Source organism: Asparagus officinalis, chromosome 7 (assembly GCF_001876935.1).
Source record: "Asparagus officinalis chromosome 7, Aspof.V1, whole genome shotgun sequence".
NCBI classification, from domain to species: Eukaryota; Viridiplantae; Streptophyta; class Magnoliopsida; order Asparagales; family Asparagaceae; genus Asparagus; species Asparagus officinalis.
This window is the reverse complement of record NC_033800.1, coordinates 107,240,655-107,264,646: the sequence shown is the minus strand read 5'-3', so window position 1 is coordinate 107,264,646 and position 23,992 is coordinate 107,240,655. Positions and strand designations below refer to the sequence as shown.

The 23,992-nt window shown below is 42.6% G+C and overlaps 1 protein-coding gene and 1 long non-coding RNA gene across 2 annotated transcripts; both read left to right on the top strand.

Moving 5' to 3' along the window:
• LOC109848229 lies at window positions 2,730–3,234 on the top strand. Its single transcript, XR_002248744.1, has 3 exons — window positions 2,730–2,833; window positions 2,928–3,137; window positions 3,210–3,234. It is a non-coding gene; the product is annotated as an uncharacterized LOC109848229 (long non-coding RNA).
• Window positions 18,378–19,365, top strand: LOC109847614 (uncharacterized mitochondrial protein AtMg00860-like). Its single transcript, XM_020416846.1, has 2 exons — window positions 18,378–18,553; window positions 19,167–19,365. Exons 1-2 carry the CDS (start codon window positions 18,378–18,380, stop codon window positions 19,363–19,365), a joined length of 375 nt encoding a protein of 124 aa, XP_020272435.1.

The window sequence follows — 23,992 nt, the reverse complement described above, 5'->3', positions numbered from 1 at the left end:
GTGCTCCAAGGTGATTGATGTCAGGGAGTTTGAAGAATTAGAGGGACGTGTAGCCAATACACTGTGTAAAATGGAAATTCTATTTCCACCCTCGTTCTTTACGGTCATGGTGCATCTCACAATACATTTAGCATATGAAGCCCGCATCGCAGGACCAGTTCAATATCGCTGGATGTACCCTGTGGAGAGGTATTTATTATTATAATGCTCAATTAATATTTGTTAAATTACGTATATCAGTTTTATTTTGTCACAAATCATGAAACTATATGCTTGTAGGTATTTGGGTTTCATGAAACATTTGATGCATAATCGTGCACGTCCTGAAGGATCGATAGCAGAGAACTATATAAGTAATGAGAGTTTGTATTTCATCTCTCGTTACTTGGGGGTGTGGAGACAAGGCTCAACCGTCCCCAACGAATAATTGACGGAACATTCTATAATGATCGTGGGGAGGACACTAGATTCCCCAGAATGGAGCTAGATCAAGCCCACACATATATCTTGAGTAATGATACTACATTTAACATATACGCGACGTAAGTATTTAACTGTTTGAATCAGATCATATCACATCACAATAACTATCTCTATTTAACTGTTGTAAATGATTTTATTCTAGGCTTCACATCCGATATGTCCAGACTATTCTTAAATGCAGAACAAAAAACAAAAGAGTTATGGACACACACTCTAGACAATTCCCTGCATGGCTGAAGGGTGAAGTAAGATTTATTTACATTTCTGATTCGTATATCAAATATGTGCCTGACAACAGATATTTAAACTATTTGTTTCTTTTCTTAAAGGTTGACCGACGTATTACGAATGGGGTTAACCTGCCTGCAAAAATATGTTTATATGCCAGAGGTCCTTCTAACGTGGTTAAGCGTTATGGAGGCTACTGTATCAACGGCTTTAGGTTTAACACCATCGGTTTCGAAGAGAGACGACAAACGCAAAATAGCGGTGTGTTCTGCTCCTTCTCGCAACTGTCATACGCTAGTTCAAAAGATCTAAATCCGATACAAGGTGAAATCTATTGCTACGGTCAGGTAGAAGACATTGTGGAGATTTTCTATGGGATTAATAATGAAGTCAGACATGTGATGTTTAAGGTTCGTTGGAGTGAGCTGAAAAAGGCGAAGGATGACTACGGTTACACACTCGTTAATCTTAACAAGGAAATATATCAGACTGAAAAGTACATGTTAGCTGCTCACGCAAAACAGTGCTTTTATGTCAAAGATATAATGAAAAATGACGAATGGGTTGTCCTTAAGAATCCGCCTAGATCCTACATTCATGAAGCCGTGTCTGACGAAGATCATGAAGATGTTATCTTGGCCGACGAAACAGTTGCTGAGTTTTCATTGACACAAAATAATCTGGTGGATGAAATTGCACTGGCGCGCCCTGATGTACCTGCGATTATATGTGAGCCAAGGCGTAAAATCAAAAAACGAGTCCACGGTAGAGTCGATAAAACTATAAGGACAGTCCTTTTGTCGGCACGCACACGATCGCAGGCTAACCGCACACGGTCGCAGAGTAGAGCCTCAACATCATCATAATAATATAATGCTTGGTTATGATTTAAAAAGAACATTCATGTATCTGTTTGACTGGTTAACATGTATCAGTTTGTGTTATGTATTATAGTATTGCCTTTATATTATCTGTTTGACTGGTTATCATGTATCAGTTTTTGTCATGTATTATAGTATTGCCTTTATATTATCTGTTTGACTGGTTATCATGTATCAGTTTGTGTCATGTATTATAGTATTGCCTTTATATTATCTGTTTGACTGGTTATCATGTATCAGTTTGTGTCATGTATTATAGTATTGCCTTTATATTATTTGTTTGACTGGTTATCGTATATCAGTTTGTGTTATGTATTATAGTATTGCATTTATATTATCTGTTTGACTGGTTATCATGTATCAGTTTTTGTCATGTATTATAGTTTTGTTGGGTACTCATTATGTTTTCAAAGTATAGATGACAAAAGGATTACGTAAGAGAGCGCTTGAGAGAGTTTTTGGTAGACATTCTGGAGGCGACGCACATGGCTCTACGTCAGGTATTTTTATTTATTTATTATATCTGTACATTTCTATAAACTATTAATACGAGCCTAACATTATTTTTTCACATTTCCTACGCAGGCCGCATCGCTGCTACACATGACGGGCCGCCACAGGACACAGGACGAGGAGATGCTCCACCTGATGCGGAGACACTCGTTGATCCTGCCCAGCATGCAGAGATGCCGCCGTCGCCTCCTCAGGCTGCAGATGTATTGGAGGAGCGCCGATATGAGCCATATAGCACAGCTGTAGAAGCTGCGCCACTACCGCCGGATTCTATTCCGGATCAGCGAGCCCACGACCCGGCCAAGGTGAAGGAGGATTGGGATGCTTATCATGATTTGCGACTTATCGCACAGCAGAGGTATGAACAAGCAAGGCGTAGATGCCTCGAATTGAAAGGTGTGTATAGATTTTTATAGTTTATATGTTAATATTTTAATTTGTATTATCGATATTGATTGATTTATATTTCGCCTGAATTTCATTTTTTCGTAGGTACCGAGCGACCTACTAGGCGCGGCCGCAGTGGTACCAAGACACAGAACCTCATCCCAGATATTCATCGGAGGGCCGTGATCCGATGGGAGAACGGCGTGCCTGTCGGGCCATTTGCTAACTCATTCAACAATTTCCTCGCCGCTTTAGCCAGGAGACATGATTTCTTCAACATATATTTGACGTGGAAGTCGCAGCGGATTGATGCGCTGGTGGCTTGTTGGCGATATATATGTGTGAGTCATTTATTTTAATTCTCATAATTATTAGTCATTTTATTATTTTGTTTAACACACTGATTTGTATCTCTTTTTTCATTGTATGCTGAAGCGATTTTTCTTTCTTGACGATTACGCTTATGCCTGGACTTACTGCTTCACGCAAATCAATCTATCGTTCAAGAGGTGGCGGTCAGAGCTGAAGAAAAAATATTTTACTCAAAGAACAGAAGATTGGGAGCGTTACTGGCATCTTGACGAGCGCGCCGATGGAGTTGATTTTTTTGCACTTTGCGATTATTGGGACACGGCCGAAGCTCAGGTATTATTGAAGTATATATCTTCGTTTATTGTTTGAAATTCTATATTATATCTGTTTAACATTCTTTTGCAGGAACAAGCTGAAATAGCAAGGAGGAACCGCAATGCACCACGCAGTTACGAGCATCACGGGGGCTTCAGGTCCTTCAGCCAGCATTATCATCAATTGGCGCTTGAGGTATATAATATATTAGCTCTTAGGTTATCAATTTGAGTATAATTTATGTGTTATGAGTTAATGATATATGTGAATAAAATAGGGAAGGGGAGAACTCGGGCATTTTGCAGATCGTATTCTGACTGGTTGGAGTCCAAATTACGCCGATGAAGTGAAGAAAGCGCAGAACCGGGATCTGGCTGTAAGTAGCAGTTAATTTGTATATTTAATTTTTATAACAATGCATTTTAAATGTGTTAGAATTGACCGGGTTGTTTTGGTATATCGCAGGAGAAATTACATGCTAAGGTGCAGGAGCAATTATCACAGACTCAGGTCGATTCTAACACTCCGACCCGATTAAGTAGAGAGGAGGAGGATAGCATCATCGAGACCGTCATTGGACCGAGTAGGAAGAACAGATACAGGTGGAGAGGATCCGAGCATCGGCCGTACGAGTCCAGTAGCACCTACGAGTCTGCAGCTCCACCAGGATGCAGTTCTTCTCAAGACCCGACTATGGAGCAGCGGATGAAAGCGATGGAAGATTGGCAGTCGCGTCGGGAGTCGGAGCTACTCCAGATGGCGGAGGAAGAACGGAGGCGCCGGGAGCAGAGGGAGCTGGAATTCACCCAGTTCATATCGACTCTGCCTTCTGATGCTCAGGAGGCATATAGGAGACGGTTTTTGGCGGATCAGGTAATATATATATATATATATATATATATATATATTAGTATTCCCAATGACCCCAAATTGAGACAAATCAAACACCTCCACCTGAGGTAAACCAATGGCCATATCCAAACTATATCTACCAGCTGCAACTGAATCCAAAACCAATCCATCATCTGCATCCAAAACCAAATGATCTCCAACCTGTGTCACCTTAGCTGGAATCCCAAATGACGCAGTATGATCTGGAGTATGTGGAGTAATCTCCACCCAACGTGGAGTAGCATCACTCTCCACCTGCTGCGATATCCAAATGACCTGATCAACACTCTCCACCTGCCGAGAGTCAAAAGTGACATACCTGCTCAGAACAAAATCAGAAGCTCCCAAACGATAATCAACTGAGCCTCCGAACCCCAAACGCGCAATCGGATCCAATCTCACATCCACGATGTGACCAAATGCTGGGTATCCAAATATCCGACGCGACCCAAAATCTGAAGCAGCTCCACCAGATCTAATAACTCCTAAAGCAGCAGTCGGCGACCTATGCATAAGATGACCCAAATATGTCGAAGCCCGCACACCAATGCCAATGCTCGACATCAAACGCCGATCCTCCTCCAGAAAGGAACGACCCATCGAAACTGTCATCTCATCTCGTCGCCCCAAAGTCTCCACACCAATGAAGTGTCTCCTATTGCCGTGAGCTCGGCACCAACGCAAGAAAGGACCCCTACCAAAGCTGAAACAATGAGTTACCTTTCTGCCAATACACTTCTTCCAATTGTTGTTGACTTCTAGGACTTTACACCAACGGGAACTGGTCGCGACCCAATAATGCCTAGAACAATCACCAACTGTGGAAACCAAGATACGATTACCTCCCAATGATGCCTCCTTGGAAGGCCCCCAAATGCCTGACTGAACACCTCCAAAAAGACCCCTCGCTCGATGGATAGAAGTGCCAAACTCCACCACGGTCTCGCTCATCCTAATGTGCTCACAGGACTTCAATCTGCAGGTCATAGCACTCCTCAACAACCAATGCACGGTATTACCAATCATATACCCCAGCACCAAACAATGCCACAGTCTAGCCGAATCTGATGAAGTCGTCATTTCCCTATCAATCACCGTGCTTCCGTGCAAATAATACAAATTTCTTCTTCTGACGCCCTTCATCACAATCATGGACCCAAATGTAACCTTCAAGCGTGCATCCGCCAAGGTCACCCTATAGCCAGCTGCCTCCAAAGCTCCAAGTGAAATGATGTTCTTCTTCAACTGAGGAACGAACCTCACTCCAACCAACTCCCGAATCACCCCGTCACTCATCCTGATCCGAACAGTACCAATACCACCAATAGAGCATTTGTGATCATTCCCCATGAGCACGAAATCCCCTCTTTCCAACTCCTGAAAGCTGGAGAACCAATCCCTCCTAGGGCAAATGTGGTATGTAGCACCCGAATCCAATATCCACTCTGTAGAGTAGGCAACACAAACTGACGGCAGTGCAGATAACGAGTAGCCCGAAGAATCCGAATCTGAATCGTTGCCACTAGCCTTGACAACATTCGCCTCTGAAGCTTGAATAGCTTTTCCCTTATTCTTCCCGGCTCGATCAACTAACTTTGGGCAATCGGCTTTCCAATGTCCATCTTCTTTGCAAAAGGCACATTGATTCTTACGAACTCCAAGATGTGCCCCTCTAGACTGCGACCTCCCACTACGGTTTGGACCCTTTGCTCTTGCGACCAACGCCCCCGCTACCGGCTCAAACGAAGTCTCCTTATCCTTCTTTCGAAGCTGATAATTCACAAGTGCAGCGGTGACCTCACTATACGAAAGAGATGCCTTCCCATTAATAAGAGTAAGAACGAAGGTCTCATATTCCTCGTCAGGCAAGGAACTCAATAGCAACAACGCCTTGTCCTCATCTTCAATCTTAACATCCACATTCGCCAAATCCGCAAGAAGCTTCGTGTAGTGGTTCATGTGATCACCAATGGAGGTTCCTTTCTTCAACTGGAAGCGGTAAAGCCTCCTCTTCAAATGCAAGCGATTCTCCACACTCTTGGTCAAATACTTGCTCTCAAGGATCTCCCAAATCTTCTTTGCAGAAGTCTCATTGATCACATCATACTTTAGATCTTGAGTGAGACAAGACCTAATCACACCACACGCCGTTCGATTCATCTTTTTCCAAACCTTCTCATCAATGTTGTCCGGTTTCCCGTCCAACTCCAACGTATCTTCCAAATTTTGCGCGTTGAGCGCATCCATGACTTCGCATCGCCAAAGTCCAAAATTGTTTGTGCCATTGAACTTTTCCACATCAATCTTCATTGAGTGGATATTCAAGCTTTGGACGGTCTTCACGCCGGAAGTACTGCCCACAACTCCTTCTTTCTCGGCCATAATCCTCAAGGCACCACCAAACCAATGCGGAAACAAACGAGAAATAGATCCAAACTGAAAAAGACGAGATTTTTACCAAAAAGATCCCACCTTTATCACCAAACGAAGCCCTAGATGAACTTCCAAAGCGATCTACTCCTCCAAATAGCCCAAGCGTTGCCCGTGCTCTGATACCACTTGTTGTGACTGATGCTTTGAGAAACCAAACCAACGAACGCCGAGAGAAAGACCAAACAAAACACAAACACCAAGGTTTTATGTGGTTCGGCAAATTGCCTACGTCTACGGGGCAAGAAGGGGGTGGGTTTTCACTAATAGAGAAGGAGAGTACAAATTGAGATTACAAATCGCTCAAACGAACCAACTAATCTCACCAACAAATCTCTCAATCTCTCAACCAATAACCCTAACAAATAGCTCAGAAAGATCTCTCTTTTCTGTGCTCCAAAATCCCCAAATATGCTCCTACAAAACCCTCAAATCGTATTGGTTGATGGTGCGTGCATGCGTAGTGATGATAGTATTGGTTGGTGAATTGGTTAGTTGGTCGTGGTTGTGTTGTTGTGGTGCGTGCGTGCGTATGGTTGGTTATGTGATCGCTTGGGGGGTGATTTGGTCATGGTGGGGGGGGTGGGGGGTGTGGAGTGTGGTGCATGCGTGCACGCGTGTATGTGTGCGTGCGTGCGTATACGCGTATGTGCATGTACACGTATGAGCATGTACGCGTACATGCGCATATGGTGAGAAATTGTGCGTGTACGCGTATTGTTGTAAAAATTATGCGTGCATGCGTTGTTAGGGTGTGTGTATGCGTTGTTGTAAAAATTGTGTGTGCGTGCGTATAATACATAAGAATATGCCATGATACTCTCTTATTGCTATACTTGAATGTCATGCCATGTTGTTAACGTTTGATTTATAATTGCAGGTCGGGACTTCTAGACAAGGTGGAGTTGGTGATGAGGATGATGATCAAGAGGACTGATTTGTTTTTTTACCTTTGAAAACAATGAATGAGTGTGTTGTATAAACAATACTTATCATGGTGTGTACTGTATAAACAACGCTTACTATGTTGGGATATTTTAATTAAATTATGTGTTATATATGCGTGAGAATGAATATTATACAGCTGATTGAACAGGATTTTAAATTTATTATATTATTGTACAGGTTTTTTCAATTTTCAAATTATTTTTTAAAAAAATATTGGAAGCTTTTAGCAACGGATTATCCGTCGCTAAATACACTTTTAGCGACGGAAAATAGATAATATTAACGACGGATTTTCCGTCGCTAAAGTTAATAGCGACGGAATATTCGTTTTTTTTATTTTTTTATTTTTTCAAAAATAGTAATTAGCGACGGATTTTCCGTCGCTAATATCACTATACGGACGATATTTTAGCGACGGAATTTTATATTTTCCGTCGCTAAAGGTTTTAGCGACGGATTTTCTACTTTTAGCGACGGATTTTTCCGTCGCTAAAAGTTATGTTTCCAGCAGTGTGTGTTGATGACTGAGGATTTGCTAAAAATCCTATAAGCATTGTGTCCACTGGGTTCACAATCAACATAGAAACATCATGATACAAGATGAGAATACTAAATCAAATACTGGGTCATTACTAATAGATCAAGTCAAAGCATACAATTATAAAGCTCATCGGCCCGAATGCAATCGGTGACCGAGAATGTGAAGTTCCAACCTAGAGAGCCTATCTGCATAACCCTGCTCAAGCTCAGCCTGCAGATCAGCTCGGACAGAATGTTCAGAACTGCTCAAGATCTTTGCGGCTTCACCTTTTAGCTTCATCAATCTCTCCTATGTAGATCCTAGTCTCTCAAGTATTTGTTCGCGAGAGCTCTCCAAACTAGCTAGCTCATCTACAATGATAGCACCAGACTCCTCAGCGTACTTCAAGGCATTCTTCAACCTGGCTACCTCCTCGTGGTTGGAGTCTAAAGAACTGAGTAACTCGGCTCTATCCATATCCTTCCTCACATGACTAGCCATCATCTGCGTGATAGAACTCTCATATGACTGAAGCTCGCTACCAATAGAAGATCTGAGGTCACGCCATTGTGTCAGTCTATGCTCCAACTAAGAAGATACGAAGGAAGAAGCCCAATTAGCCTTCAGCTCCTTTAACTCTCGAAATTCACACTCTAGAACAACAAAGTCATCAGTGAGAATCAGCTAGCTCAGGATATCTCTCTTCTCTAATCATCATCATGTCGAGCAAGGGAACACCTAAACTGATTGAAGCAATATCCCTGATGAAGAAGTTTCTCAATCATTCCGTCAAAAAAGTTGACGAAATAACCAAGATCCACTTGGAAAATGTCTTTGCTAGGATCAGGATCGGCTAAAAGGGCTAGGACATGCTCATATGGAGACAGCGGAGACCCTACAAGTATTGGTGTAGAAGGGTAAGAGACTCTAGAATATAGTGGGGAAATTCAGAGCAAATTACGAGCGTACCAGTACCAACAGAGGTTCCTTCAGTTTGAGGTCCTATGATAGGCTCCGTCAATCTAATCTCAGCAGACTCAGGAATGGTAGCAGGCGTGGTCTTCGACGGTATATCAACCCCTCTAGGTAGTTCTGTAATGCCCGTTAGGTTTGGAGAAGAGACACCACCATCAGGCAAACTAGCAGTGCTAGGAATCATAGTCGTATCAGTCATGACGGGTGGTCCTATGATTACAATTCTTTATTAGTCAAATAGAGATTTTGGCAAAAGAAAAGAATGACGATGGAGGGGATTATATACATACCTGCAGATCCATCACCATCAGCTAAATTAGGGATGCCAGAAATCATAGCCGTATCAGTCCCAATGGCTGGTCCTACGATTAGAATCCCCTATCAGTCAAATAGAGGTTTTGACAAATAAAGAGAATTACAATGATGGAGATTATATGCATACCTACAAATCTATCACCCTCAGCTAGACTAGGGATGCCAAAAATCATAGCCGTATCAGTCCCGGTGGCTGGTCCTATGATTAGAACTGCCTATCAGTCAAATGGAAGTTTCAACAAATTACAATGTCAGAGATTAGATGTATACATGTAGATGAACCACCCTCAAAGGATGTTTCTGCAGCCTCTCTGGTGGCATGCTCCTCCAACATCTCAACTAGCAATCTATTGTCGGATCCCGAGAAACTCGGTGCTGAGATATACATGTGTTCACTGAATCCCCCAAGACACATACCATGAAAAGTTTCATCCTCAACCGGCCTCTCTAGCGTGATACCTGCATAAGAGTTTAAGTGCTAGATATATACAAAAAAGGGGGGAAGAGAAAGGAACTCAGATTTACCTGCGGTAGTGGTAGAAGGCTCTTCTGCCCAATATTCGTACCTGCGTTCTTTAATTTGTCTAAAAGAGAACGAAGCGTGGAAGTGATTAAAGGGGGAACAAATTCCAAATTTCCTAACTCCTTTAACTACTACTCAAATAGTGTATTATTGATGTTTGATATACCTGAGCATTGGATCATCAGCTCAATGCTATCAGCCTGCTCAGCTTCTCTGTTTACTTCAACATCCATAGGATCATCACGAATGACATCGCACATTTGCTGCACGAAGCTCGAGCCATCTAAATGGCTAGGGTCAGAGAATACAGAGTCATGCTGAAGTTCACGTCCGCCATGGCTTCCTGAAACATGGAACATGATTAGGTTCAGGGAATCCAAAAGAGCGCTATTTTAAAGTAGTAAATATAGTAGAGCATTACCTTCTTTTTCGCCAGTAGTACCTCATAACTCTGCTCCGCGAGCCCGTTAACCAATATGCGATTTATGAGCGGTATTCTTCCGCTTTGAAGGACAAACCCTGACAGGACCATCCGGTCATTCATGCGTGGATTTAGTATGCATCTCAACCTGTGCAGAAGCCTCGGTGCTGGGCCATGATCTCATATAACAAAAAATAAGGGGTTCGTGCTCGTTAACCATCCTACCTGGAGTGACGAGAGTCATCTTGTTAGGATAAGTAAATAAGACCTTTCGTTCCGGCTTTTGATAAGCCAGTTGAGATCTAGAAAGGGTATAGCGTTGATGCCAACGAGAAAATGCCAAATCCATTAATTCTAAAAAGAAAGAGTCTGACAGACCTGTATCAGGTTCTTCCCCGTCGGTATCCATGTCCATAAATTCTTCCTCAAAAGTTTCATCCTCATCATCAGTAGGAAGGAGCTCTTCATCATCCTCCATCTTGTCTCTGCTCGAACGGGAGGGTTTGACAGGTTTCTTCGCCTGCTTCTTCGAAAGCTCAGCCTTACGAGCAGTCATGATAGTAGTTTGAACCAAGTGCTCAGCCTCCAACTCTGAGAAGCTCTTCACATCTAGAAGCTCATTGGCAGAAACGAGCCACTTGCAACTTAGGAAAGTAAGTAATGGTTTGTGCTTGGATGAAGGAAGAGCGAAATAGGCTTCAGTGCAGCCCATCATAGTCCAAAGCCATGCTCGAACACCGTCAATAAGGCCCCCCTCGATCCTCAAGCCCCGCCTCGGGTTTCCAACATATGGTTGGTCGTAACCGAACTGGCGAGTGAAACGGTACGGAAGATAAGGTTCTATTTAGCAACGACCCTTCACCCGAAGGACGAGATATCCAACATGGATGTTCACCAACTAACGGAAGCAACCAGCGTCAAGAAAAGTCCGACTGGCCCTTGGTTTCTCCTCATCAATTAACACATCATCATAGCGGCCCGAGAAGCAAGGAAAACACTTGAAGAACTCCTAGCTCTTACGAACTTGAAGCTCTCGCTGTACATCAGTGAATGTCTTCCCAAACCACTTACTCCTTTCTAACAGCTGCACGAAAGGAACGGAGGCATCAATAGTACTTGGCACCGACATCAAATCAGGACGGTGAAGAATGAGCCACACCATCAGGTATATATACGGAAGCTCGACCTTTATAGAAAGAAGCTCGGTTGACGGTTTAGAAGCCACATGTGTAAGACCATCGACCAAATACCAAAGGCCACAATGAATGCCGACAACCATCATCGGAAGTAGAGAAAGCTCCTTCCCGTGAGCTAGCTCGACGGTGAGGAAGAGGACCTCAATAGGCAAGGCATCAAAAAACTAATATGGAACGATGCACTTCTTCAACCAGAGGGCGAGATAGCCCGCCAGCAGAGTCCTGGGCCGAATGGATTTCTGAGCATGACAAAGGAATGTCCGAAACTTGGTCCCCATAAGCAAAGCTCCCTCAGCGCCAGTGGTAGTAAAGGAATGAGCTTCAGTTCTCTCCATTAACTCATTGATGGCAGAATGTTTCAAAGGGACCAACTCACAAACAGCCTTGCCCGAACTGCTCTCCAAATGCTAGAATAAATAATCAGCGAACTGCTTCAGACTGATCTGCCTCTTCCACTTCGCCAGAGGACTCACTTTGATTAGGGATGTATAATAATGACACGTAAGGTCCCAAAACGTGTCATACATACTGGGAGAATCTTTCTTCAGCCACTCTAACTGCAGGTTCGAGGGAAAGTACTCCTAATACGGATAGTCCCCTATCAGAAGACCAGAAAATTTGTGCATCTCATGCAGAGCTAATCCCAACTCTCCACTGCAAGTCAAGAAAGTGTTACTGTCAGGGATATATGTCTCCAATAATGCTAGGAAAAGGCGATTGCTGACTGGGAATCCATACATGGTGGCTCGTATGGGTGTATACAACCCACTGCCTCTCAGATCACTCTCCCAACGTCCCAAGACATAACTGGTCATACGAGTCCACCACTTTTTTAGGTGGAGAATAGACACAACCGAAACATCTAAACTCTGTCAGAGATAACTTCCTCCCAAGCTTCGTCAAACGATTCCTCACAGTAGGGGCGGCTACTGACACCTCGTCTGGTGGCGCGGTATCAAGTTCCAGAATCCCTGGTCGAAGGCCGTGAATATAATTATATCCATCAAAACCTGGGGTCTTATGATAGGAAATAAATCCATAATGAACTCGGTCATGATCATCTATAAGATTCCAGGACATATGTCACCACACAGCCTACGTCTCCAAATGAGCGAGAGAATGCTAACGGGGAATACAAGGGATGTATAGAAGGAGTCCTTCATCATTATTCAACCAGTACTCGTCATCAAGAATCAGCTTAGCCCGATCCTCGACATGGTCTCCAAATAAATAACCAGGCTTCTCTAAAGCCTGAGTGGAAATAGAGTCTTTAGTGAAGGTGGCATCATAAATCAATTGACGCAGTAAACGGCGGCCCCCATCTCGTATCAAGCGACGGAATGCCTCAGAGCGACTCTTATCAAACTGAGGGGTCAGACCAATGGCCTGTCAACAACAGAAGCAAAACTCTCACCACTACAACTGCTATGCTGAGAAGAGGAGCGACTCCTATGGAATCACGGTCGGCGCAGAGACATGGTTAACCTACAACGAAAATCAACAGATCAGTTGCAATCATAAATCCAAGTACCCGAAAATTAAAAGGGAAATTATTAACTTTATCTAAAGTCCTATAAAAAGAATAGGATTTTATAGTAGAAGTCTAATTAAACATATGCGTTTTATGCATGCAAACAATGGGTTCAAATTGTATTTAAAACGTTCATGATTAACTTTTGGGTGAAATACCCAAAATACCCCTCATGTTCAAGTTAAAATTTTAGCCACGAACACATTTGAATTTGTTCATGATCGAGAAGGGAAAACCATTATCCTCAATATCTCACAATTTTAGCTAATTTTGCAAATAAACCCCTCTATAAATTTTGGCCAATTTTGCATAGACCCCGCTACAAATTTCGGCCCAATTTGCACATACACCTCTAAAACTTTTGGTCATAGGTATGTAGTCCAAACTCTAAAAATTTCAGCCCTAAAATTTCAGCCCTAAAATTTTAGCCACTTTTCAAACAAGTCCCCCAACCAATTTCGACCACTTTTTGCAAATAAACCCCTCAACAATTGGTGGTCTTTTTGCATGAAACACCCCTCAAAGTTGTGGCCAAATGGGTATACAATCAAGGTCCCATTTGGCCCACATTTGCATAAAATCCCCTCAAAATCAAGGTCCCATCAAGGGGATTTTATGCAAATGTGGACTAAAATTTCAGCCCTATTTTACACAAAAGTCCTCCAAAATTTGGCCTTGTTCTTGCATAAAACCCCCCAAATTTTCGGCCACTTTCAAAACCCATCATCAAGATTTAATCTTTGCATTACATACCCACACTACAAGAGTAAAGTTTCAATCTTTCTTGTAAAAGCTATGGATTCTTAATTAAGAATGCAAGAAAAAAAGGAGGGGCTCTTGAGGGGAAGCTTACCCAAATCAAGTCTTGAGCTTGAAGATGGATGAACCCTAGCCTTGGGAGAAGAAGAACTTTGACCGAGGAGGAGATGAAATCCGAATTTATTTTGAAGAGTTGAGCTTTTTTTTTAAGGCAAGAATTTTGATAGGTTGAGAGTTCTTGAAGAGAAGAAACAACGGAGTTTGAATAAGAGGAGGAAGAAGAAGTTGAGGGAGAAAAGGACTCTTTTTTGAAATTTGGGAGTTTAAGAGGGAAATAAAAGCACAAACACAAGGAAACAAAAAAAAAGAAAGACAAAGGGGTGAGTGTCTCGACAATAGGCTGAAACAACGAAGGGTGTCTCGGCCTTGGCTGAGACACCTAGGAATGTCTCAGCCAAAGCAGAGACACCCAAGGGTGTCTCTGCCAAGGCTGAGACACCCACAGGTGTCTTGGCCCAGGTTGAGCCCCCAGGTGTTTTTCACGATCCTATTTCGCCTAATTTCATCGGTGATTGGTTATTATGATGAAAATCAACACAAAACAACGCCGGACGATCCGAAATCCTAGGTCAATGCTGGTCAACGCATAACCCTAGGTCAACGTCTGTCAACGCGTTGTGATGAAAAGTCAACACCGGGCGATCCGAAATCCTAGGTTGACGCCGGTCAACGTGTAACCCTAGATCAATGCCAGTCAATGTGTTGTGATGAAAACGTTAACGTCGGTCAACACGTAACCTTAGGTCAACTCCATTCAACACGTTGTGATGAAAAAGTCAACGCCGGGCGATCCGAAACCCTAGGTTAACGTTGGTCAACGCGTAACCCTAGGTCAACGCCAGTCAATACGTTGCGATGAAAAAATCAACGTTGGGCAATCCAAAACCCTATGTTAACGCCGGTCAACGCGTAACCCTAGGTCAATGCTAGTCAACGCGTTGCGATGAAAAATTCAACGTTGGGCAATCCAAAACCCTAGGTTAACACCGGTCAACACGTAACCCTAGGTCAACGCCAGTCAACGCCAGTCAACGCGTCGCGATGAAAAGTCAACACCAAGCGATCTAAAACCCTAGGTCAACACCGGTCAATACGTAACCCTAGGTCAACGACAGTCAACGCATTTCGATGAAAAAGTCAACGTCAGGCGATCTGAAACCCTAGTTTAATGCCGGTCAACGTGTAACCCTAGGTCAACGCTAGCCAACGCGTTGTAATAAAAAAGTCAACATCGGGCGATCCGAAACCCTAGGTTAATGTCGGTCAACGTGTAACCCTAGATCAACACCAGTCAACACGTTGTGATGAAAAAGTCAACGCCGGGCGATCCAAAACCCTAGGTTAACGTCAGTCAACACGTAACCCTAGGTCAATACCAGTCAACATGTTGAGATAAAAAAGTCAACGACGGGCGCTCCAAAATCGTAGGTTAATGCCGGTCAACGCATAACCTTAGGTCAACGCCAGCTAACGCGTTGTGATAAAAAAGTCAACGCCGAGTGATCCAAAACCCTAGGTCAACGCCAGTCAACACATAACCCTAGGTTAATGCTAGTCAACGCGTTGTGATGAAAAAGTTAATGTCGGGGGATTCGAAACCCTTGATAAGCGCAAGTCAACGTGTAACCCTAGGTCAACGCCAGTCAACGTGTTGCGATGAAAAAGTCAATGCTGGGCGATCCGAAACCTTAGGTTAGAGCCTGTCAACGCGTAACCCTAGGTCAATTCCAATCAACGCGTTGCGATAAAAAAGTCAACGTCGGGCAATCCGAAACCCTAGGTCAAGGCTAGTCAACGCGTTGTAATAAAAAGTTAATATCGAGCGATCCGAAACCCTAGGTCAATGCTGGTCAACGTTTAACCCTAGGTCAACGTTAGTTAATGCGTTAGAATGAAAAGTTAACGTCGGGCGATCCGAAACCCTAGGTTAACGACGGTCAACGCGTAACCCTAGGTCAACTCCAGTCAACACGTTGCGATGAAAGTCAACGCAAGTCAATATATTATGATGGAGATGGTCAGTTCAAGGTCAACTCGATGACACGAGCCAAGATCAACTCACCGGTTTTGATTCAAGACTTCGACGATGGCTAGATGATAAACGCAGTGCCGGGAGAACTTTAGCTATTTGTCAAAATATCGAATAGATTAAAAATCGAAGGAGTCAGGAATCAAAGCTAACTACATACCTTTTACACCAACTGAAGGTTAGACCGATCATATACAAAGTATTTCAGGCTCATCTATATAAGAAACGAGACTGAAACACTTTGGAGGGGGTATCTGTAGGTGTCAAAAATTGCTTATAGGCCCTGCACACGGCTCGAGATAGAGAGAAGATGATGAACATCACTATTCAAGTCAAGCTCATTTGATGATGACAAATGTATGAAGTGAGTCGACGGACCATGCGAAGCAACAGAATTTCGGAATAACGAAAACACGAATGAACCGGGAGCTGCACGTCACTTACGAAAGACGAAGTGCCCCTCGTGTCCCATTTACTCCACATATGATTAAATCATGGGAGCTTGTAGATCTTCTCGTCGGCTTTTCGACGCATTCTATATCATGTGATTCTGAGTCGGATGATGAAAATACGGTGAAAACGGACAGAATGCGTAGGCCGAGCCCTAAGCCAAAGTCAAGACACCTCTTTGACGTCTCGGCCAACCCGAGACACCCAAAGGTGTCTCAGCTTGGCTGAGACACTCCAAGGTGCCTCGACCAAGCTGAGACACGAGACACCCATTTGTATCTCGGCTTGGCCGAGACACCCATGAGTGTCTACAGACCCGAAAATCAGATTTGGCTATTTTTTGGTGGTTTTTTGACCGTTAACCGTCTGGATTTGCTCCAACTGATAACATATCATCCATGAACGTGATTAAGTGGTTATAACTGAAGATAAGATGGAATCGGCCATTCTTATCCAAAAACAGGGCTCCCGAAGCCTATAAATACAGCCACAGGGCCTTTATTTTTTTAGATCTAGAATTCTCAAGCGTTGGCAAAGCCTTGCCAAACTGAAGACTAAAGGAGCATGAATTTCAAAAGAGAGGAGGAGATCGGAGCGAGTTCGTCAGCACGAATAAGATGAATTCGTCAGATCTGCAGTTCCCGTGTTTTTCCCATGAGATTACCTAGTTGCCGTGATCTCAAGAAGAGTGATTATCTTGCTGTTGCCGAGATAATTGCTTCAGCTTCTTGATTTCTTCGTGAATCAATGAAGCTCCGGATCTGATCTGGTTGCTTGGTAGTCCACGGATATCAACGTCCCCGTCACCGGCCAAGAACCTACACAAGCAAGAGCCGATAAACGATTCTTGTGTTTATTTTCAAGAGAGTTGTAATTTTTATTTTTGTTATTTGAATTTGTTATAAACGATTAAAGTTGTATTGAAATCGATAATGAAGGTGACTTTTGACGAAAACAGAGGGCACCAGAGTTTCAGGGACTATCAGATTCTCTTGCAGCACATAAATGGAAGGAGGATGTAGGTAATATCCTTGAGATACTTAATGTGACATCAGTTCAGTAGCAGAGGCTAGCATCCTACAGTCTCAAAGGGAATGCAGGGAGATGGTAATGGCTACAGTTCACTATAGAGCAGAGGATGACCCTCACCTGATAGGATTTCGTCTATTTCTTTGATGAGCAATATATCTCTTCCGCGACACGGGACGAGAAAGAGCTCAGGTTATCCAGATTGACTCAGGGAGGTATGTCAGTAGCTGATTTCGAGAGCAGATTTATGATCCTACTTCATTTTATGGGTATGTGGCAGACAAGGGAACGCCAGGCGTAGATGTTTCTTGCAAGACTTCACCCTAACCTTCGTCGATACCTTGTTACAGAAGGAGAATGAATCAACTATGTTTTAGAAGGACAAGGAAGGGAATACTAAGGATAAGGGTAAGAATAAGAGATCTTTTTCAGGACCCCAGCAGCAGCAACAACAGCAAAGCCTTCATAAGAGAGGACCCCAGCAGGATCAGAGAGCACCTCGGCAGCGCAAGTTCCAGGGCACTTGTTTTAAGTGTCACCAACTTGCCCATAAAGAATCAGAGTATCGCAGTACACTAGCAGGAGCCCAGCAAGGGAGAGGGCAAAATCAATAGCAAAATCAATTTCAGGGCCGAGGTCAGGGCCAGTAGATGAGACTAGAGGCACCGTCAGTAGTTCCGCAGATTGAGGGATATATTCCTACAGTTCAGGAGGTCCACCAGGGACAAGTAGTTGCATATGCTCCACCTCTAGTAGCAGAGTAGCCTCCAGCCACCGGTAGAGTTTATGCGGTAGTTCCTCGTGATCATGGTGCGAGCGGGGCCATAGTGGAGGGGACGTTCCTCGTGAACTCCTTTCCAGCCTGTATTCTTTTTGATATAGGAGCTTCATATTCTTTCATATCTTATGCTTTTATGATTAGACTTCAGCTCGTAGCTCAGCCTCTAAACATTCCTTTGTCAGTTTCCACCCCTCTAGGTAAGATGTTGCTCTTTGAGAGCATTTGTAGGAGGTGTGTTATCAGTTTAGACGAGTCTGAGTTCGTTGTTGATCTGATAGTGTTGAGCATATCAGAGTTTGATGTCATTCTTGGTATGGATTGGCTATCTTCCTACCATGTCAGTATCGACTGTTTTACAAAAATAGTCAATTTGTGAGCATATGATGGGTCCGAGTTAGTTATGGCAACCTCTCGGGGGAACCAGTTTGCGGAGTCATTATTGGTGTATATCGGAGAGGTAATGCTTAGGGATCAGAGTGCTGATATATGCGAGACTAGAGTTGTCTCAGATTATCAGGATGTCTTTCAGAATATACCTGGGTTGCCTCGTGTGAGAGAGGTTGAGTTCTATATCAAGTTACAACCGGGCACAGCCCCGATATCCTGAGCACCCTATCGCATGGCACCTACTGAGATGAGGGAGCTTCAGACCTAGTTGGACGAGTTGTTTGCTCAGGGATTTATTCATCGGAGTCATTCTCCGTGGGGAGCGCCGGTCCTCTTCGTGAAGAAGAAGGATGGTAGTATGTGATTATGTATCAACTACCATGAGTTAAACAAAGTCACTATCCGGAATAGATATCCTTTGCCTTGGATTGATGACTTGTTCGATCAGCTGTAGGGATCGTAGTATTTTTCAAAGATTGATCTTTATTCCGGTTATCATCAGCTGCGGGTTCGGGAGATGGATATTCCTAAGACCGCCTTTCTGACTCGATATGGGTCCTTCGAGTTTTTGGTCATCCCATTTGGGTTGACCAATGCACCCATGGTATTCAAGGATTTGATGAACTAAGTTTTCCATCCATACTTGGACCAATTCGTGATTGTATTTATCGATGATATTCTGATCTATTCGAGGTCGAAGCCCGAGCACGAGCAGCATCTATGTTTTGGCTTTGCAGACTTTAAGAGAGCATCAGCTATATGCTAAGTTCAGCAAATGTGAGTTTTGGATTTCTGAGGTCAGGTTCCTTGGCCATATTGTCAGTAGAGAAGGCATAGCAGTGGACCCAGCTAAGGTTTCAATAGTGATTGATTGGGAACCGCCGAAGATGGTTACCAAGATTCATAGCTTTTTGGGGTTGGCTGGCTATTACAGGAAGTTCATTCAGGATTTCTTGAAGGTTGTGATATCTCTTACATGCCTTATGATGAAGGGTGTATAGTTCACTTAGAGCACGGATTGCCAGAAGGCCTTTGATACCTTGAAGGCTAGGTTGACTACATCGCCAGTTCTTACTATTCCGAGCAGTGACAGGACATTTATTGTATACACGGATGCATCGTTAGTAGGTTTGGAAGGTGTTTTGATGCAGACTCAGAGGGTAGTAGCATATATCTCACGGCAGTTGAGGGTGCATGAGCAGAACTACCCCACTCAAGATTTGGAGTTAGTTCGAGCTATTCACAGACCACCAACGTCTGAAATACCTTTTCCCCCAAAAGTAACTTAACCAGAGACAGTGGCGATGGATTAAGTTCATCAAGGACTACGAATTCACAATACAGTATCATCCGGGGAAGGTGAATGTCATAGCAGATGCTTTGAGTAGGAAGCGTCGACATCAGGTTGCGGCTTTGAGGTGCTCATTGTATTGAGATCTTCTCACTCTTAGCTAGTTCGATTTTAGGCTAGAGATTGGCAGGACCAGTACATACTTAGGAGCTATATCAGTGCAGCCATCTTGGAGGGACAGAGTAGTTAGAGCTCAGTTAGAGGACTCTTGGATTCGAATCCGAAAGGAGGAGATTTCCAAAGAGCCCAAGGATGATTGGACCATTGGAGCAGATGGGGGCCTTAGAATGAAGGGTCGATTTGATGAAGCACATCGTACCCGATATACAGTGAATCAGGAACCACTAAGATGTACAAGGATTTGAGGAGACACTTTTGGTGGAGTGGTATGCATAGAGATATTGCATATTATGTAGCTAAGTGTTTTACCTGTCAGCAAGTGGAGGCAGAACACCAGAGACCAGCAGGGACACTTCAGACCATACCCATTCTAGAGGGGAAGTGGGCGAACATTTCCATGGACTTCATTGTAGGGTTGCCGAAGTCGAAGAAGGGGAATGACTCAGTTTGGGTGATAGTGGATCGTTTGATAAAGTCGGCACATTTTATTCCACTGAGGACTACTTATACCACCGAGGCATATGTGAGGATATTTATCCGAGAGATAGTTCGACTTCACGGAGTTCCAGGTACGATTGTATCAGATCGAGGATCAGTTTTCACCTTGCACTTTTGGTGGAGTTTCCAGGATTCATTCGGCAGCAGATTATTGCACAGTAGTGTTTTCTACCCTCAGACAGACGATTAGACAGAAAGAGTGAACCAGGTGTTGGAGGATATGCTGCGGGCTTGTATCATTGATTTTCAAGGCAGCTGGGAGAATCATATTCTATTGATAGAGTTCGCTTAGAACAATAGTTATCAAGCGACGATTGGTATGGCTCTGTATGAGGCATTGTACGGAAGGCCCTGTAGATCCCCTATTTGTTAGGTAGAGCCAGAGGATAGCTTGTTGCTTAGACTAGAGCTTGTGAGGCAGACTACCGAAAAGGTAGCATTGATTAGGGAGCGTATTCTAGCTGCTTAGAGTCGGCAGAAGAGCTATGCAAATCATAGACGGCGACCTTTAGAGTTTCAGGAGGGAGATTACGTCATGTTAAAGGTATCGCCGATGAAGAGTGTGTAGCGATTTGGTAGACGAGGAAAGCTTGCCCCGAGATATATTGGCCCTTTTCAGATTGTGGAGCGTATTAGGACTGTTTCGTATTGTCACGCCTCGCTTCCCAAAATACCCGGGAACCGGAATGTGAACAAGCCCGCGACGTATTAGGTTGAGTAGAAATAAATAATAAAACTCTTTCTACTCAATCTAATACACTAAACGTCAAGCAAATATAAAATACGAAGTCACAGGTCCCCGATCACACATAGCAAGAGTATAATGAACAACTCAGAATGGAAAAGATACATATCACAAATAGAATATCATCCAGCACACAGAGTTGGGTCAAACACACCCTTATTACAAAACGGTCCAACTAAAAATATAAAAATACATAGTCCAATAGAAATAAAAGGAAAGTACTGTTAAAACAACTAAATCCAACATCTGACTAAATAAAATAAGGTTCTGCAAAAGAGATCTAGCGCTCATCAACTACTATAGAAATAAAAGTCTAAGCTTCAGATTATTCTTTTGATCCATCTGGAAGACCTTACTGCTACAAATCATCTGGCTCATGTACTATCCCGAACTGAGGCTGCTCATCTCCTAAATCTGACGTACACCAGAGAAAAACAGGTGTACGTCAGGGTACATGGCACACGGCAAGATCCCACAATGGAGAAATAGGAACAGTTGAACGACCCAAGCAAAAATAGTAATAATAGTAAAAGAAGCATGCTACTGGAATACTAATAACCTAAATGAAATCTACCACTAGAATATAATAATCAGGAGAATCCAAGAAAGTCAACCAAGTAACAAGTCGATCATGCAGCCAACGATCAGAATAATCATCCAAGTAACAAGGTCATACACTAGATGAAATTAATACTTAAAAATCTACAACTCGAGACGTAGTACGTCGAGCGAAATAATCCAAACAAGGAAATCCTCATGTATATACCATATGTCTCAAATTGTAGATAATTAAATATTAATCCCGATCTATGTATAAGAGAAATACAGCAGGCCTACATCTCACAAGAATCCATAATCACCTCAAGTAACAAGGTCATGTAACTAGCCATTCTATAACAGGTCACTGGTACAAATCTCACACAGAGTCAAAGTTCATATCATCTTATAACTGATTGCTCGCACATCATCTAAGCAAATAAATTCATGAACCAAAGTAGCGACACCGATCTACTTTGACTCAACAAACCAACCCCAGTGGCGACGCTGATCCACTGGTACGAGCCTAGAAGATATATCAACAACTATATCCAATCACATGAACAAAGACTTTTCCACCCCAACTCTTCTTGCTTTTCTAAGTCAACACAACACATGTCTCTAGGTCAAACAAGGCCACTATGGTCATGACTGCTAATGGTTCTCAATCACAGCAAGGCAATAGTAATGTAACAATTCATGTGCAATAATAACATGACATATCGTGTAATAATGATTTGTTTACAGTATAAATATATATACATATATATATGAAAATAGTAATATTATAATGCACTAGAAATGATAAAGAAGAAATCCTTCAGTCAAGTCCGACGATAGATAGATCGATGCAGAATAAAGAAACAACTACTAATTGTCGAAAAGGAAGTATACACGCTAAATGAGGAAGCGATCCAACCAAAGAAAATATAGAAAATAATCATAGAAAAGGAAGTATACACGCTAAATGAGGAAGCGATCCAACCAAAGAAAATATAGAAAATAATCATAAGTATAATGACGACATAACAAGGAATCCTACGACGTCAACGGGGAGCGATCCAACCAAAGAAAATATAGAAAATAATCATAAGTATAATGACGACATAACAAGGAATCCTACGACATCTACGGGGAGAATCTCAAGATCTAGTTCCCTTGTAGATAGGTCGGCACAGGAAACGAGAAGCGACATCGGATTCAATTTTGAATAATTAAGCAATAGAATGAATGAATGAGTCTAAACAAATCATCCTAGGTGTAGAGGGGCTCAAATCAGGATTGTCAATAAATCAGGACGTTAATCTCCCCTCCCTATTTTAGTGAGAACGGCGAAATCGCCTACAAGAATAAAGTCGGTTCATCTCCACAATTTGGAGGAAATCAAGGCGTATAGCCGACACAGGAATGAAACCAAATACATAGGCACGAAGGCCATCCACCGCAATGATACACAGCCATAAATTAGTCAACGAATACAATACAAGGCCATCAATAATATACAAGGTCGACAATTTATTATAAAAGGCTGTAAATAATAATACGTTTCCCGGTAGCGAATTGCAAAGCAAACCTATAAGGAATTCTAGGCTAATGCAATCAAGCATAAGTATAAGGAAGCACGATAAAGATGTGATATCAGACAATAATACGAATCAAATGAGTAATCACATGAAATATAATTACGAGACTCAATATGACATGAACATGACTGTATAGGATAACTATGAATCGAACGTGCATGTATAGTATAATAAATTCTTTTAAAATATCTATTATTATAATTACTCAAAATAAACCATTTATTTTTAAACTAACCTTTAAAAATAATTAGCTTATTAATTCCAAAATAATCCTTTACAAAATAATTTCCTTTAAGTTATTTCTAATCATAAAATCATATATCTATTTATTTAAAAGTTCTTTTACAAAATAGTTTCTTTTAAAATATTTCCTTATTATAATTAATTCTAAAAAATATTCTTTAAAATTATTCTTTTCTTATCTTTTTCAAAATACACATCATAATTAATATCGTTCATCAAACAATCCCACGCAAATATATCACAACATACAACATAATTATATTACAGTTTAAACATGCATATAATTAATTCGCAGATCTAAAATTGAATTGACAAGTCCAGAGAAGTAGGATCTTGCCTACGAGGCCAAGGGGCCTGATGACGAGCGGCGGGGTCAATGAGGACGCGGCATGTGGGGATCGAGGCGATGTTGACAGCGGCTTGGATCTGGTTCAAGCACGAATGTTCAGCGTGGTTGAGTTCGTCGGCGTGGATCTGAAGAGACATCGTCGAAGTGGAAGAGGCGGACGAGAAGGGGATGCAGGTGGTGCTGGGGGTTCACCGGTAGCATG

What these genes read in the sequence shown, in the direction of transcription:
- LOC109847614 (XM_020416846.1), top strand. Translation starts at nt 18,378, where the DNA reads ATGGCAACCTCTCGGGGGAACCAGTTTGCGGAGTCATTATTGGTGTAT. An exon ending in GAGGTTGAGTTCTATATCAA is followed by an intron (nt 18,554 to 19,166) that starts GTTACAACCGGG and finishes TTCTGAGGTCAG; the next exon opens with GTTCCTTGGCCATATTGTCA.